Genomic DNA, 19080 nt, shown 5'->3' on the forward strand with positions numbered 1-19080 from the left:
GTTTGTGAAACAACTTTTCAGATACTACACATCTTTAGTATTAAACTATACATTACTATGATAATAGATAGATGGCATGATATATATACACACCATATCATATGTATTTTACTTTCAGTTTTTGCTTACAGGTTGCACAGTGGTATAGAAAAAATGGCCTTAATTATCAGTGACTTTTGTGCAATAATGTATAATTTCTTTGAACACAGATTTATCTCACAATAACTGGAAAGAATCTTACAAAATTGGAAAGAAACTGTGACACCCTCAAAACATTCAAATTATTGCAATAATTAATTTTACATTCTTAATTCAGGTTATGTTACTTAGTTTTGAGATCATACAATCATAGAATCATAGGTTGGGTTGTAAGGGACCTTAAAGACCACCGAGTTCCAACCCCCTGCCATGGGCAGGGACACCTCGCACCAGACCAGATTGCTCAAAGCCCCATCCAGCCTGGCCTTGAACACCTCCAGGGATGGGGCATCCACAGCTTCTCTGGGAAGCCTATTCCAGTGCCTCACTACCCTTACGTTGAAGAATGTCCTTCTAATGTCTAATTGAATCTATCCTCTTTTAGTTTAAAGCCATTTAAAACCCTGCAGTGAGTATTTAACAACAGAAATGTGATCAGTGTCTTCAATAGTGCTGTGCTAATATATCCCTGCCATGCACAAAGAGACCCTGCAGTTAATGCAATTTTAAAGTATCATATAATCATAGAATATCCCGAGTTGGAAGGAACCCATAAGGATCATCAAGTCCAACTCCTGGCACCGCACAGGTCTACCCAAAATTTTAGACCATGTGACTAAGTGCACAGTCCAATTCAGACAGGCTTGATGCAGTGGCTACTTCACTGGGGAGCCTGTTCCAATATGCAACCAAGTATAGGCAGTTCTTCATTGGCTAATATACAAATAGATAAATAGGACTAACGAGCAACTAGGCTAAGCATTAGTATATAGGAGTAGTTTGATGTCTTTGCTGACCAAGCAGGCATCAGTCAGGTAGAGAAGGGTTGCACTCCATCACTTGTTGTAGTGGGCTGACAACATGTTGATGTTTCTCTTCCTTAGTCTTTGTGCTGTTATCAACTCCATCTCAGCAGTTCTGCCTCTGACATTTTACTTAAAGTGTGTGGCTCTACTATATACTTCACCACAGCTCTGTAATTTTCTCCAGTCTGAGACAAGGTTATGCAGATGGGTCAAATCAGAGCTTGGCCTTGGATAACCACCACCAGACCTCAGCATGGGACGGGGAAGAGGTTAGGGCATTTTGGGTTAATGGAAAACAACATGGATATGGGTTTCATCAATAAGCTAAAGATCAGGTTTCACGGCTTTACAGATTCACAGATCTTTTTAAAATAGGTCTATACTTAAAACTCAACATCAGCTGAGTGCACATGAAATAGTCAAGTTATACAGTTTTGATAAAAATATCGCATTATACATGCATATACGTATACCATATAGTGATATAGATAAATAGTATAAGCATACAAAATGTTGAGTTTTATATTCTAGAAAGATCAACTGATCATCTTGGTTTTCCTTAAACACAAAAAGTGGACTGGTAAGGAAAGGGAAGATGTAACCCTCACCCCCAAGATTGCCTAAATTGTAAATTGAATACATTGTTTCTTATAGTTCTACTCAAAAGCATGGATGTGATCCAAAGCCTATTGAACTTCAAAAGAAATTGAAAAAGAAAAGTGAACCATGATTTGGAGGCTGAGAGTCTATTTCCTTCATCCTAAATTGATTGAACAGAATCCAATTTATATGCTGTTGTACAATGTGAGTCCTGCATTTTGGTCACAACAACCCCATGCAATGCTATAGGTTTGGGACTGGAAAGTTGTGCAGAGGAAAAGAATGTGGGGGTGCTGGTTGACACTCACCTGAACATGAGTTGTATGGGTATGCCCAGGTGGCCAAGAAGGCCAATGGCATCCTGGCTTGTATCAGGAATAGTGTAGCCAGCAGGCCCAGGCAGGTGATCATTCCCCTGTACTCTGCTCTGGTGAGACTGCATCTTGAGTACTGTGCTCATTTTTGGGCCCCTCACAACAATAAGGACATTGAGGCCCTGGAATGTGCCCAGAGAAGGGGTACAAAGCTGGTGAAGGGCCTGGAACACAAGTCCTATGAGAAGAGGCTGAGGGAACTGGGGCTGTTTATTCTGGAGAAGAGGAGGCTCAGGAGAGACCTTACTCCTCTCTACAATTACCTGAAAGGAAGGTTTATGTAGCTGGGGATCAGCCCCTTCTTGAAGATAACTCGTGATAGGACTAGAGGGAATGGCCTCAAGTTGCACCAGGAGAGGTTCAGGTTGGAAATTAGGAGATATTTCTTCTCAGAAAGAGTGTTCAGGCATTGGAAAGGGTTGCCCAGGGAGGTGGTGGAATCATTGTCCCTGGGGGTGTTCAATGAAAGGTTTAACCTGGCACTTAGGGACATGGTTTAGTGGGTGACGTTGGTTGTAGCATGATGGTTGGACCAGATGATCTTGGAGAGCTTTTCCAACCTTAATGATGCAGAGGTCTATAATTCTATGATTCAATGGGTAGATAGCCTTTTATACTTTGATCTTAATTAAAAGTTGAAAAAAAAATAAATTAAATTAAATTAAATTTCAATATTAAAGAATTTCAGATTTTTACATTTCTTTTCTTTTTTTTCCTTTTAGGCAAGCCCTGCCCCTATAATTGTCAACACAGACACATTGGACACAATCCCTTATGTAAGTATTAATTTCTTATATATAATTTATTTTCCCAAGTAAATTCTAATTAGTATTGGATAGAAGTTATAATCAAATCTTTCAATTAATTGTCTCTTTTACAGTAACACAGATTATTCATTTCTAGAAGAAGAAATCAGGAATAATAACTGTACTCAGGTGAATTATAACATTATAAGCACGTAATTTGTAGTTGAGACTTCAACACATGAACTGTAACTTACTAAAACTAGCCTTTCTTTGAAAAAATGTGATTTCATTAAGTCTTTCCTCTTTACTAGTAACAGAGAGCATTAATATTTCCTTTTTAGAGCAGTATACACACTTGTAGTTTATTAAGATTCTAGATTCATGGTATAATATTAAAATGATGCAAACAGCTCTTAATTTTTCTCTATATATCCCTTTTGCAGATAATAACTGTACATGACAAATCAGCACAAACTAGATGATTTCATATGTTGTTATTAATGTATTTTTACATGGCTTCTATTTTTATTGCTTATAATAAAAACAATTTTGCCTTAAAATAAATACATGTTTTTACTAAAGTAAAAAAAAAAAAAATAAAATCTGCTTTCTGCATGCATTTGATAACAATGTCATTGTAGAATTGACAAACAACCATAGTTGAAGGTAAAAGACATAGAAAAAAAAACAAATTGGATAAATAATAAGACAAGTAACAGGCTTAAGTAATTGCATGCAAGGAAAGCAAGTAGTATGAAGCTAGCCAGCCAGTATGTAATCTTTCTCCTTGTATACTCAGTAACTCTTTTTAAAGCTCCTAATTAACGTCTCTCATCTGTCAGGTGTTGTCCGTAACTGTTTCTTATGGTTCCAATGCATAAATCTAATTATTTGTCCACCTACACTAATGATTTTGCTGGTTTCTGTCTTACAGAAGCCTACTGATGAGAAGTTTAATAGGAGTTATCATTGCCACTTTTGTTTCTGACAATTTATAAAATTTAGAAAATATTGTGTAGAACACATGTAAAGGTCATAGCCAAGAGCAATTTAGAACAATGACACTGTTGTAAAGCAGAAGAGAACTTAAGCCCATGTTGGGAATTTCAGCCACTGGGAAGGGCAGAAAAGTTAAATAAAATTTCTCCAGTCATTTGCATCAAACTTTCTTAAGCAGTTTCCTAGTTTCATTTTTCCTTCCTAAGTCTCAGTTTTCCTTCCTAACATCAGAACCATATGTTGTGTTCTCACTTCCAATAGGTCTGGCTTTTATTCTGTTTTAATGAGACATTTTACACTTACTGTTCTCTATGGTCCATCATGAAGGACATTGTGAGCCCCAGTTCTCATTTCCAGTGCTGGACCTGTGCCCAGGACAACCCACAGTTACAGTGTTAGAATTCCTAAATACAGATCCATTATGCTAGTGACAAGATGTTCAATCAATATGGTTTATTCTTACAACACAGTCTATTGATACTTATACACCTTTATACTACTTTGATACTAGTCTCCCTTTTTCTTATAAAAATAAATAAATAAAAATAAGACAATAACACGACAAAACACATTCAAGAGAAATATTGACAGTAGACTGAAAAGTGCCCGTGGGCTGCTTCAGTCTCCAATGCATGATGTGAACTAGATAAATAAACAGAAGGTACTTGTAAAAATAGACAATTCTGAGTTAGTCACCTTCTCTTACCCAGTATATGGAAAGATTTATGTCCCTGAAAAATGGGGCACAACAGAGCTTCCAAAGAGGGGCTTATTTAGACTAGTCAATAATAAATGTCAAGGTGAAACCTATCTGTGGAATCCAGGCCAACACAGTGCCCCACAGGACATGGGGTCTTTACTTTACAAATAGACATTTCTTTCTGATCAGGATTTATATGCTTAAACATTCCCCGGAATGAGAAAGACAAACAAATGGGCAAACATCCTCTTCCTCCAGCCTCATGTTTGGGAGAGTGGGCTGGGAGATCTGGGTTCTTCTTCATGCTCCCAAGACTGGTTCAGTTTAGTTTGGCTTAGTTTCATTTTGTGGTATTTCCTCTGCAAGGAAGGTGCTGTACTTGCTGAGCCAGAGACATGTTTCTTTCTGTGTCAGTCCTCTACTGAGTAGGTGAGCATGTGAAAAACAGGTTTACCGACAACCTTGGCCCAAGATGTGGGATGACTCTGGCCAACAGCCAAACACCCAGCCAGCCCCTCTCTCACTTCCCTCTCCCATGGGATGGGAAGAAAATAGAAGGAAGGCAAGAAGACAGATAGGCGGAGGTAATGACAATTCAATAAGGAAAGCAAAAGGTGTGTGTGCAGAAAAAGCAATAAGTGGAATTCACTCACTACTTCCCATTGGCAAGCAGATGTTTAGCCACTTCTTGGAAAAGAGGGCTTCAGCACATGTAGCAGTTGCTTGGGAGACAACTGCTATAACCGCAAACATGTTCCCCTTCCTCTTCTTTTCCCTGAGCTTTTATTGCTGGGTAAAATGCCATATCGTATAGAATATCTTTTTGGTCAGTTTGGGTCAGCTGTCCTGGCTCTGTCCCCCCCCCCAGGACTTTACCGATTCCAGCCTAATTGCTGCAGGAGAGGAAAGGAAGAGTGGGGAAGAGTGAAGGCTGTGATGCTGTGCAATCTCTGTTCAGCAATAGCAAAAATACTGGTGTGTTATCAACACTGTTTCAGCCACAAGCATCATAGCATCACATGGGCTGCTATGAAGAAAACTCCATCCCAGACAGACCCAGTACAGTACATACATAATAACTTGTAGGTGTTAGAAAGACTTGTCACTCTCTTAAATATTTGGAAAGACAGAGGAAAGTCTTCCAAAACTCCATGAGCTAAGTGTATAGTAATTCAGTTATCATCATATTATTTATCTTGCAGGAAATAACATTTAGATATTCCCTAAAGTGTTTTTTGTTTTGCTTTGTTTTTCAGACAGGTCAATTCAGAGATAAGAGAAAACAAAATTTAATTATTACTTTGAAACTTGAATATGAGTTGAACACCTGCCTTTTTAGTACTGTCAGAACTTTCAGACATGACTGGAGAAAGACTGCGCATGTCTAGGAACATCTCTGGTGAATGTGTAAATAACCTTAGCATTCATTATGTAGCTGGTTAATAAAGCATCTGAAAGTTATTACTCTTTTTTAATTATCATGAAATCCTGTCTACCCCTGTAGGAACAAATTATTTTACGAATCAGAGAAACTAAGTTCAATTATATTTTTTCCTGTCCCATGCTGTATGCATCCATCTCGCAAGTGGACAAGAGAGTAGCCAATCCTCTCTCATAACTGTACCCTGTCTAACACACCCAGCAGCACTGAGGGTCAGGGCTGGAGTCTTTTTAAGTGTCTGATATTCAGCTCCTGTCGTCATGCCTCAAAGTGCATTTGGAGTCCAATAAGCCTCCTGTCAGTCAGAGGAAAGACAGACAATTTTAGGTCTTAAAAATTGGACCATATTTCCTATGTTCACATTCTTTTCCTCATATCCTGTTTTTCTCTAGTCCTGGGTACTTGTCCTTTAGTTCTTTCCTTGGAATGTACATTCCACAAATCTGAGTAATTCTAAATTAACTTGATAAAAAAAAAAAAATTAAAAGCAAATGGATATATAAAGGAGAGGTTGGACAGAACTTCAGGCAATCTGATCTAGTGGGAGGTGTCCCTGCTCATGGCAGTGGGGTTGGAACAGAATGATCTTTTAGGTCCCTTCCAACCGTTATACCGTTCTATGATATGCAAGTGTTACATCTTCTGCAATTTTTTGACATAACTGTTTTTTGATTTCTGACTGATACCTTATGTAAGATGCTTTTCATGAAACCTGGGCTTTAAAAATACTTTCTCCAGCCTATTTCAAAAACTGTATTACAACAACATACATATATTTTTCCCATTATCAGATCTATTATTTTTCTACAATAACTATTTTTGCTATAGTATCTAAATAACTATAAATTTCATTGTATTTAACAAAGTTAAGTAATCCATTTATTTTCAAACATGAAATGCTGGAATAAACCTGAATTTTCAAATTTTGATAAATAGGTTGTTTTTAGTTTTCTCTGCCATTGCTAGCCACAACTGATAATAAATAAATAAACTCAGGCTATTTTTAGTGTTTTACATACCAGATGGAGACTTCTTCTGATATCACTCAGCTCTTGACTCAGCAGCACAAGAAACCTGTTTCAGTGTTTCTTTTTATGCAATATAGATCCAATGCATTTCCATTTCAATAAGAACACTGCTATTTGTCTCCTCCAAAAATTCCTGAGTGTTTTCAGAAGGAGGGGGCCTCATAGCAATGACTAGCATTCCTAAAGCATTTTCAAATGTAATGTTTCCAGTGGTCCACCAGATATAAATTTAATTTTTGCTGTTGGTTTAGAGCTGGTAAACAGTGTGATTTGTCTTATTAACAATATAATGATTTCAATTTGTGTAATTAAACCTTTTGGTACTGTTGACAATCTTCAATTTTCATCTCAACAGCTGAAAAAAAATGATCCTGTGAGAGACTGTTTTTCATTAATATATTTTTCTTAAATGAGATAAAAGAAAAGGCCTTATTCTACTATACTGTATGTTATTCTTTATAATTTGGGCCTGCAGCAAGTAACAGAAGAAACTGTTAATTAGCTTTTTTTCTAGGTTCAGTGACTTGAAAACTTTGGCTTGCCGAGCTTTGGACGTGGGAATAAATTGATAGGAAACTTCTATGGTACAAAACGAATTATTCTGTGGCATTTTAAGCACAATTAAGCATTTGTGGGAGTTTGTTTGTTCTTTATTCTTTGGCTGTAAATTTTAGATCTTTTTGTATAATGAGAAGCATTAATTTAATACTGTATGAATCATCACAGTTTCTCTGCTGCACAGAATAAGCCTTATTTATTTCTTTTTGAGTTTCCAATATGCTCCATAGTTAAGTGAAAAGTAACTAGCTGGCTTTACTGCATCAATTTCATAAGTTGATGTAAACCCTCCCGATTACTTTGTGATGGAATTTGATTTCCTGTTCATCTTAGCTTCACGTTAATCTTAAATTCTCTCAGGTACCTTGGTTGCTCCCTTCCTCCCCCCACCTTGTCACAAAGATAAGAGCCAAGAAATACGTACTTTATTCTCCTTCTGTTCCCAGTGAGTTTCTTGTATTTCTTCAGTCTCTCATTGTTCTTCCAAATTATTATCATTGTCATTATTTTATTGTTTTGCTTTGCTAACTGTGCTGCCTATGCTTGAGTTCTGTGCAGATACTCTTGTTTCTTAAAGAAGTAATTTTCAGGCTACTTTGGTTTTTTTTTGTTTGTTTTTTTTTTTTTTTTTTTTTTTTTTTTTTAATGAGCTGTAATCCTTGTAATAATCCTTGTTTTATTTTATATGTTTATTTACATGCTTGCCATGCAGATGATTTGTAGGATCTGTGCTTAGGGACACCAAGAGCTCTAAGCTGTTCTGGGGCAGTTGCTTTTTGACAGCTCCTGTGCTGGAAGTGTGGAGGCTATGATGATGCCAAAATGGGGATGTTAGGAAAAAGTTTTAGATTTCTCCTCTTTCTTAGCTAGCCCGTCAATACACCTGCATTTAGCACATGAAAAGAGGTGCATAAAGGCTGTGAAGAAAAATAAATTCTTCCTATTCTGTCTGACTGGAAAAAAATAATGGGGAGCTATGCAAATTTCTGAGAGAGAGTCAGTAACCTGAAGTCTTTTATTGGGTAACATGAAATAGGCACAGTCTGGACCTAAAGAAGTAAATTGGAGGAAGGAGGTAGCCTTACATATTTCCACAATAAAACAAAAGTCATGTGGCATTACATAGCAAATATGAAATGTAGTGCATAACTATGACTGATAAGCAACTATTTGAAGAGAACAGAGGAGTAAAAGGAAATTCTTGTCTAAAAAGCTAGGCTCCAAATTTTTGCAAAGCTAGGGAGCTCTTGGAATTGGGGATTTTGCATTTGTGTTTTAAAATATATGAAATAAATAGAAATATAAACATATAAATATGTATACGCATGTATATTTGTCCATTTACTTATCATGTGAATAAATTTGTTGCTTCCTCCTAAATAGTTTGATGATAGTTTTGGAAATTAGATTGCACATCTCATTATCTTGAATGACTCGTATATTTTCCAGATTGTTAAACACCAGTTTTCTTTGTTTGTTGTTTATACTCATCTTTCAGTCTGTCAGTTAACGTGGATTACAGTGAAAGAGCTAAATGAGGTAGAGCTCTGTGCTAGCTTTTATAACCTGTATTGGCTTGGCTTCTCTGTTCTGGCCCTTGAACCCAGTGCTGTTTGGCCTGGTGATCACTCCTGTGTTCTGCATGCCATCATTTCTATAGTGGGATAACAGATTTTTCCTTTAGAATAGCAGATTGACTTAATTCATGTTTATATTCTATATTCATATTCTATATTCTATATTATATTCAATCTTAAGGCAAGATTGACTTTATTCATGTTTATAAAATATGTTGAGATTGTTAGTGAAAAGGATGCTATATAACAAAAGACTAGTGAATTAACATAATACAATTCATGCTGAAACCTGTATAAGTAAAAGGAGCTTCATCCTGCAATTTGCTGACTTAAATGGATTTTCGCACGATGGGTAGTAGAAAAACAGGTTAATACTTTCCAAAATCCAAACCAAAAGTACAGAATGGATCTTATGAATCTGATTTATTTTGCCTCTATTTCATAGCCTTTTATGTTATTTTTTATTTATTTTTTTTACCTGAAAACCTGTATATTTCAAACCTTTTCTTTTAAAATATATCGTTTTAGAAAGGAATATTTAAAATAACACTGTTTTTCCTGAGTTTCTCTTTAAAATTCTGGAGGCAATTCTGAATATTTAAGCTTGCCATATTGATATAACTTTTAACTAGGGAAAAAAACATATCTCTAAAGTAAAATAACTTCAAGATTTTAGGAGATTTATTTTATCTTTCTCAGAGATGAGCACTAATTTGCATATTTGAGTGCTGCATATCAGATTACATGAAAAATCAGAAGAAAACCTTCATTGTGTCTGGCTGTAGGTATGAATATCAACATTCTGTCCATCCGTCAAGTAAAAGCATCCCTTGGTCATGTATCTAATTACTTCTTCACACTTTTATTCTGCAGAAGCCTAATACTTCCTATTTTCAATTGCCTGTGAATAACCCTGGCCTTTAGACTCAATCAAGAGGCTCTTCCTTTAGGCATTTGATTGAAACTTTGCCATTAACAGACTGGAAGAGAAGAGGTTATTGAACTGCAAAGAGGGCAACTCATACACTTGTCCATGTCCTGCTGCTTCAGGTGGCCAGAGAAGAGAAAATGCATAAGTAATGCCTCCTACTTTTCAGATTTTTACTACTTACAAAACACATATTGGGCATTTTAGTCCTACATCATAGGTGTGCTTGAGAAGCAAATTTTCTTTTTGTCCTTGATTACCAATCTTCAGTTAACATGATGGAGATCATGAAGTAGACTTTCTGACAGAAAACTAAACTGGAAGATGGGCTTCTGGATACCCTTCAGTCACTAACAGACAGTCGGTGCCCTGGACTACACTGAAGTTAGTCTGAAATAAAGCCCCAGAATGAAGTATAGTGCTCTGGTTTCACAACTCTTCTGCCCTCTGAATCTCTGTCTGTTGGGCTAGTCCTCTTATCCTTGTAGCCTCCACTGTGGGGAAGCCAGAATGGCTCCAAACAGTTATTTTTCTCTCTCTGAGAGAAGTCAAATATACTTGTCAAATGTAAGAAGTCAAATATACCCCCTCCTTTATGCCCAGATATGCTTCATTCTTCATTCATCTAAGAGAATTCATCCATGAGGTCAGTATGTGCTTCAGAATTCAGAGCAGAGCTTGTCTATTAGACTTGTTCGAACCAAGTTGATCTGAGTCAGCCTAGAATTGCATCACCCAAACTGACCTAAACATAGTTTGAATTTGTTTTTGTATTGCTCTCCCTGTCCTTGAATTAGATTCTACTTTTGTGTCATTTTTGTTGTATTACATTACAGACCCATAGTTAACATTACTGTATTTTTAGCAGTCAGCTAAAACTGGTAGAGTCCCTGGGTTTGTGAGGATCCAATGGTTAACATAACCTCTTGAAATTGTGCTTTTATAGTACAAATTCATGGTGTTAAGCCATCAAAACCATTGTCTTCCGTAAATGTTTTTTTTTCTTTTAAGGTTTTATTCTTTTGCATAAAAGGCATAATTGGGAAACATAATTAAAAAGTTGATAATGCTGTTCAAGTAGACAAGACTATTTTTTTTGTGGCATTAACTTCACTCTGAATTTCTTTGTCATGAAGTCACAGTTCTGAAATGAAGTGGGAAACACAGCATGATGAGTACATGTGAATAGTTATCTGTAGACTTAATTTCTTTGTGGTTTCAGACAATGACACTTGCAGATAAATTTCACTGTTTCAGAAAGGTGTAGACCTTAACTGAAAGCTGTTTTCAAAAATGAAGAGTTAGTACAGGTGTCATTATCTTAATAGTTTCAATTAGATAAAGGATGAACAGAGCTTTCACATTCCATAAGACTTCATTTTGAAGGATTTCAGATATTAGATAAGCAAAATTTTAAATGCTGTTGTCAAAGATAGAAGTATTATTTTGACCTTGAATAACCTGAGAAGTAATTTCTATACGTGCTCAGTATTGAATAGACAGCTAATTTGGTTGAAAATTGGAAAAGAAAAATACTGGTTTCTTATTTTATTGGAAATGTTAGGGCTTAATTTCTGTGATGCTTCAATCCAAAGACATATCCAAAGATATACAAGAAAACTTCTTTGCAATTTCAAGGATATTTATTTTTTATGTCTAGAATTGATTTATGTTTTGCTTTACAAAGTAACTCTTAAAGTTCAGCCAAAGCAACTTTGTTGTTATCCTGGCAATACATAATCACACACAGAATCACAGAATTTTCTAGGTTGGAAGAGACCTCAAGATCATCGAGTCCAACCTCTGACCTAACGCTAACAGTCCCCACTAAACCATTTCCCTAAGCTCTACATCTAAACGTCGTATGCATCATTTGTAGCAATATTGGTTAGAAAAGGTTTCCTTCCCTTATAATCTGGTATGTATTGTTCTTTACATTTTCCTTTGTAGTATTTTATAGTAGTGTTTTTTATTATTATTTATGTTAATTGATTTAAAATTTTAAGAATATTTTCAGTGTATTCCTATTATTCACCTAAAACAATGAAAACAAATCTGAATGAACATGATCTTACTATAATAAAAATGCAGAATCAGCAACTGAAATTCTCTCTCATTTTCCCCAATTTTTAGCCAGGGATTAACTGATCTGTGCTGTAAAACGAACAGACTTTCAGCACAGTTTCAGGAAATGTTCTGAAGCAAAGTCTGTGCTGTTGCAGATTGTGAGTGTTGACTGTTTTAGAGCGTGACTCATTTCTAATCCACATTTTACATAATTTAAAAAAAAAAAAAAAAGCCACTTTTAATGCAGTGAATGGGTGGATCAGCCTCAATGGTAAATTATATTTTTAATCAGTGTTTAGATGACCTAGCTTTCTGCATACAGTAGCAAACCCAAATATACTACAGATAATATCTGTTTTCCTGATATTAAAAATCCCAACTCCTGTAATTTTCTGTAGAAGGTTGACTTAGTTTGAGGGTCATAGAAAGTAAAGATACATAAAGGAGATAAATTTCCACTTTGTGAAGATCATTAATAATAACAAATGACAACTGAAGTGCAATTTTTTTTTGTTTGTTTGTATTGTTTGTTTTTTATCTTACATTGGCACATTATGAGTTGTTGTCGTGGTTCCGCTCGAGTGGGCAGCCGAGCTCCACCACAGCCGCTCTCTCACTCCCCCTCCTCAAAGAGGAATGGGGAGAAAATATGTGAAAAGGGCTCAAGGGTTGAGATAAGGACGAGAAAATCACGCAATAATTATTTTAACGGGCAAAACAGACTCGGCATAAGGAGATAGTAAGATTTATTGCCTATTACTAACAAGCGAGAGAAGTGAGAAAACAAAGGAAAAAGCAAACCAAAAGCACCTTCCCCCCCATCTACCCTCTTCCACCTCCTCCCCCCCGAGCGGCGCAGGGGAACGGGGGAATGGGGGTTATGGTCAGTCTACAGCACTTCTTCTCTGCCGCTCCTTCTCGGTCACTCTCGTCCCCTGTGCTGTGGGGTCCCACCCACGGGATGCAGTCCTTGATGAACTGATCCGGCGTGGGCTTCCCACAGGCAGCAGCTCTTCCAGAACTGCTCCAGATATGGGTCCGTACCACGGGGTCCATCCCTCAGGAGAAAACTGCTCCAACCTGGCTCCCCTACGGGCAGCAGCTCCTGCCAGGTCACCTGCTCCTGCGTGGGCTCCTCTCCACGGGCTACAGGTCCGGCCCGGAATCTACTCCGGCAGGGGTCTTCCACAGGCGGCAGCCTCCGTCGGTGCAGGGCCACCTGCTCCACCGTGGTCTCCTCCACGGGCTGCAGCGTGGAACCCTGCTCCACCGTGGTACTCCATGGGCTGCAGGGGGACATCCTGCTTCACCATGGTCCTCACCACAGGCCGCAGGGGACTTCTGCTCCGGCGCCTGGAACACCTCTCCCCCTCCCTCTACACTGACCTTGGTGCAAGGCTGTTCTCTCACTCCCTTGACTCTCCCAGCTGATGTCTGGCGCAGCGTTTTTTTCCCTGTCTTAAATATGCTCTCACAGAGGCGCAAACAACATCGCTTATTGGCTCAGATCTGGAAAACAATGGGGCCCTTCCCAAACATGGGGCAGCTTCTAGATCTTTCTCACAGAAACCACCCCTATAGCCCCCTGCTACCAAAACCTTGCCATGTAAACCCACTACAGTTGTCTAGTGATATGCTTGTAAATTGTCCTGCATGAAGATGAGAATAGTTTAAAACTTCAGATTCTTTTTAGTCATATATTGCTTGTACTGAATATGCAATTCTTTATATTAGCTAGGCAGAATACTTCTCTTTATTGGATCTTGGCAAATGTGATTGTTTCATTCTTTAGTGAGATTAATTGGGTAGTAATCATAAAAAATTAATCTTGTATAATGTCCAATATCAGGACTTAAACTTTGCAAAGGTGATGGAACAGTGAGAATAACATACTGCGTTTATCTGGAAACTAGTGAGCTATAATAATTTCTCAAATAATGTGCACGGTACAAATTTGATTAATCACTCTGATTTCACCATCATCTTTTTCTTTAGTAAAAGCAGATTGCAGTTGTATTAATACTGTCCTTTCTTACTCTGTAAATTGTAAAAGTCTCCAACTGTTCATATGACCTCTTGTTATTCCCCCAGTGGAGGACAAATATAATTTGCAGCTGGTGCTTTCAATACAGTTTTATTTCTTTAGGTCATTATGTATTTCTTTGAAATTTGTTTGTAAAATAAGTCAAAGAATTGCTCATCTTTTGTTCTCCAGGCATTTAATTTTTATGTAGAAGAACAGAAATTCTAGTTTATGGAATATTTTATTCATATATCTTGTCATTGAATATTGTCCATCTTTCTTTCAAATGTGGGACTGAAGTCCAGGAGCCATTCTCATGTGTTAAGAGGACTGATTTCATGAATAAGACAAGTTGGTCTTTAGTCGAGTGGTGATAAGTTTTGCTGTATTAGCTGCTTCTTAGATATGTGTTGCTAATCCTTGTGAACAAGAAGTTACACCATTTTGCTTTCTCTGAGCTTGTGAGGAAGAGCAGAAAACCACCTTGGATGTCTCAACCATTCGGATTGTCTTATTTATTTATTTATTTATTTATTTATTTATTTATTTATTTATTATTTCCTGAAGCAAAATTAATTGGGCATAAGGGAGCCGTTCTGCTATGCTTTTAGTTATAGAGTGCAAAGGACTGTGGCTTCCTACCCTTACATATACTAAAAAGTCTTCCAAGATTTTAAGAGAAATAATGAATCTTTCTGCTGCTATAAAAATACTAGTAAAGCAGGTAATTCATGTGTAAAATTCTGTTTCTGTGGAATGCATACATTTGTTTATAAATATGAATATTTATTATTTATGTGATTTTTCTTGTTATTTATTTTTGTTATTTGTGCAGGTATTTTAATTACCTTTTCAAGTCTGCTCCCTCATGCAGGTGTAATTGCATTCACAGATGAATAAATGTTAGATCAGTTACAGTGGTACAAGCCAAATAGCACCAGTGGGATTGCACCAGTGCTACTAAGAGTACAGTTTAGCCTTCAGTACTTGTGCTAGAGAAACACAAAGGAAGATAAGAAACCAAAAGAATTCAATGACTGTGGTTTGTTCACAGGCAATGAGAGAGAGCAGGGAAGGGAGCGTTAACTCTCAAGGGTAAACAAAGGTATTGGGAATCTATTTTAGGTACACAATCTGGGTCAGAGTATGCCATCATTTAATGAAGTACAAGAGATTAGAGGATGTTGGTTATACGTTTATTTATTGAGGAAATGGGGTGTGCTTATATATATATATTACATATTTCATCATGATTGCTATGTAAAACATCATGGATATCAATAAATTCAATAAATGATTGCTGTACTTTCCTTGCCTAAAATTTTGCCAGTTAATATGCTATTGATTTCTTTCTTAAACCAAGGGAAAAAAATATCTTAAGTATTTAAATGAATCAAACTTAACCCGCAGTTTATGTATTAATTTCTGCCTTTTAAACACTCTAGCCACAGTTAGCAACATTTTAAATAAAATTATGCAGATTACCATATTAAACATCAGGAAAATAACCTTATAAGTCCCAAGTTACAAATACTCCGTAATCTTAGCTGATGAAGTAAGGTCAATCAAGCAACAGCAATTTTCCATTTTTATGTGTGTTGTGCACAGAATGTAATATTATATAGGAAAATCTCCTCTAGAAATGTATGAACTGTTCAGTCAATTGAAAACTTTGATGGATCTTACTCTAAAACTGAAAAGGACTGGAGATATAGGATCCTGACAAACTGAAAGTTTATGATTTATTCATATGTTAGAGTGTCAGCAATGTCGGAAGTATAGAAGAAAATGAAAGGCAGACTGACTTCAAACTTCTGAAGCCATATAGTAAATGACCTGAACTGCACAAGAAAGAATATAATTTTGTGGAAGAAATGACTATTTCCAGTTCTATGAATGCACTGCTTCATATTACTGCACTGATGTATATTATACATTAAGGTACAAGGATAAGAAATTTTAGGATATATTTTTTTTAGGATGCAAATCATAAAAGTCTGAAATGTCTGTAGATAGTGAGCAGGCACAGATTCCTCAAATGGCAACTCCATTAGAAAAATAAGATATGTAAATCACTTAATATAAAAATCATAAATCACTTTCTGTAGACTCCTCTCCCTAGTACTTGTAAAAAAATAAAAATAAAAAAAATAAGATGCCTAGATGACTTCTTAACTTAGATATCTATCTTAGATATCTGAAGGAATATTATTTTTGTGTAAGAGAAAAAATTGTACATACAAAAAATTAAATTAGCATGAGTGTCTTCTTGGTGATACTAATTTTGAACAATTTTGAATCATAGAATCATTCAGGTTGGAAAAGACCTCAAAGATCATCTGGTTCAACCTTTAACCTAGTACTGACAAGTCCACCACTAAACTGTGCTACTGTTCTGTATCTGCACATTTCTTGAACCCTTCCAGGGATGGTGACTCAACCACTTCCCTGGGCAGTATATTCCAATGCTGCACAATGCTTTCAGTAAAGAAATTTCTCCTAATGTCTGATCTAAACCTCCGCTGGCACAATTTGAGGCCATTTCCCCTCAGTTTATCACTTGGTGCTTGGTAGAATAGCCCAATCTGCTAGCCTCCTCAGGCTAGCACTTCTTAGTGCTAGCCTAAATAGAATTCATACACAGATGTACTTTCATTTCCATCTACTGTGACCCCCATTTTGAAATCATGACCTCTGCTTTAATCTGCTCCACTGATTGTGCTTATGAAACTGGGAGTTCTGTGATGGGTTAGCATTAGGTATACAGAGTGATTGCACTTAAAAACATTTAGGCTTTTTTCTTCTGTGGTGTATATGGCCAGCCTCATGATATGGACAGAACAAAGACAAAAAGGAAAAGATGAAGGAAAAAATGATGGCTTACAATGTAATGAATAGGGTGTTATTAAAGAACAGCATAAAATCCCAAGAATGCGTAGGAGGAGGGTATCAAGATACATGTTATTAAGACAAGTCAAAAATGTCAGATCTATGGAGATGGAACATCAAAAAAAAATCTATATTGTTGCTGAATAGGGGAAAGGGTTGTGAGTGAGAACAGCATGACAAGTAGGGGAAATGGGAAGATAATCCTTGGGCCAGATTTTGAAATTAAGGATAAGCAGGAAAAGCACATTAATAAAAGGAATCAAGGTGCATGAAGTGTATGAGTGACTTAACAGGAGCTATGAGAGAAGATTATGTTTAGATGGAAAAGATAAGGTGAAAAGACAATCATGAACAATCCTTTGGTTGAAGTGAGATTAGATAAATTATGTTTAATCCTGGGTGTATGTGCATGCTTTTGTGTGTGTGTGAGAGAGAGAGAGAGAGAGAGAAGAAGAAGAAAACCACCACCACCACCACCAACAGCAACAAAAAACATTTAGAGATAGTAAGAAGGAAGGAGAAGTAAAAAAGCATGAATGAAAATCAGAGAAGGCAGTGGAGGCTGAGTTGGAGACATGAGAAGCTATGCATGTTGCTAAGGGATACAGAGGAGGTAATTATTTTGTTCTGATCAAAGGGGAAGATAAAATTAAGGACTTGGGAATCAAACAGAGAAGAGTGATAATCATTACTCAATAAATGTTTCTTTTTCTCTAAAAGAATTAAAACAAGAAAACTCAGGGTTACAATGAGGGAGGAAGAAAAAGTAGGAGAGGATGAGTATGGTACATGGTACACAAACAGTGAAGATTATCAAATAAAAATCAAGACTTGAAGAACGTTATAAGAGACATCTAAGAGGAAAAGAATAAGCAAAAGTCACAATATGAGCAATACAAGTTTATCATGACTGTGCTGTAGACCTTTACAGGTGTTGACTAAGAGTTGGATTTTGCTCTTGAAGCTCTGCTAATTTTTAGTTTGGGTGGTATCTTCCCTCAAGAATGTAAAATGAGTGTTGGCCAAGTGCTCTGTGGGCATCTGTGGAAGGATACATGTATTAGTTGCACATACACAGCAAAACCTTTTCCTGATAACATATAAGTTTATTTCAATACCATGTGGTCTTTCACTCATTGTTCTTCACACCAGAACAGTCATGTGATGACAAGAAAGTTTTAGGTTATGGTAAATTTCTGTTCAAAGAGCTTAACATATTGTCCTTGTTTCCTGGAGGGGAAAAGAAGGAAATGGGCTTGTTATGCACTGTGATTAAAAATAGATATGGGGTATCTTGTATAAAAAAGCATATAAAATACACTCACTCAGATGAAAGAAATAAAGTGGCATTAAATATTTTCTGGCAGTTTCTTTAGGACAGTTCAAAAACATAAAATCATCATATTTGAAATCACAGAACAGAGAAAAATGGTTTTGATATATTTATATGAAGTGAGAAAGGAAACTTTGAATGCACTTGGAAAACAATACCAAAAGGAGATCAGCGGGTTTCTTGAAAACAGTAAGGGAGCTTTTTCAACTAATGAAGAAATAACTTACATCTGGAGACAACTGAGAGCTAAATAAAGATCACTCTTTGGTCTTGTTGATATAGAAATCATGCAGGACTGTTTAAATCCCATACTTGTTAAATTCCCCAAATGGTCTTGATGTTTCCTGAATGTAAAATGGACTGTCTTAATTATGCCACAAATTGGAAATTTTTAAAGGACAAGTATGTCCTAGGTTACTTATGGAGTTGGCAATCATATATTCTATTGAGGTTTTGGTGCTTAGGCAACTGATGAAACTGTACAGGTGTTGTGGTTTAACCCGGCCGGCAGCTAAACACCACACAGCCGTTTGCTCACCCTCCCCCTCCCTCTCTGGGATGGGGGAGAGAAATGGGAAAGTGAAGCCTGTGAGTTGAGATGAAGATGGTTTATTAAGACAGGAAAATAATAATAACAACAATAATAATAATAATAATATTACTAATAATAATAATGTGTATGAAACAAGTGATGTACAAAGCAATTGCTTACCACCCGCTGACCAGTGCCCAGCCTAACCCCGAGCAGTCTGGCCCTCCTCCCCCTGGTTAGCCACCCCTATATATTGTTTAGCATGATGTCAGATGGTATGG

At 36.7% G+C, this 19080-nt stretch overlaps 1 protein-coding gene across 6 annotated transcripts in view; it reads left to right on the plus strand.

Moving 5' to 3' along the window:
- The window catches only part of DLG2 (discs large MAGUK scaffold protein 2), a gene marked incomplete at both ends in the record, with an annotated part of 1073896 nt that overhangs the window by 634201 nt on the left and 420615 nt on the right, over positions 1-19080 (plus strand). For all 6 annotated transcript variants that reach the window (XM_084304810.1, XM_084304812.1, XM_084304813.1 and 3 more), the window contains one exon: positions 2701-2754. In XM_084304810.1, coding sequence (XP_084160936.1) covers positions 2701-2754 — 54 coding nt within the window. The remainder of the gene's footprint in view (positions 1-2700; positions 2755-19080) is intronic.

This window comes from Netta rufina, assembly GCF_964035555.1.
Source record: "Netta rufina genome assembly, chromosome: 1".
Lineage (NCBI taxonomy): Eukaryota > Metazoa > Chordata > Aves > Anseriformes > Anatidae > Netta > Netta rufina.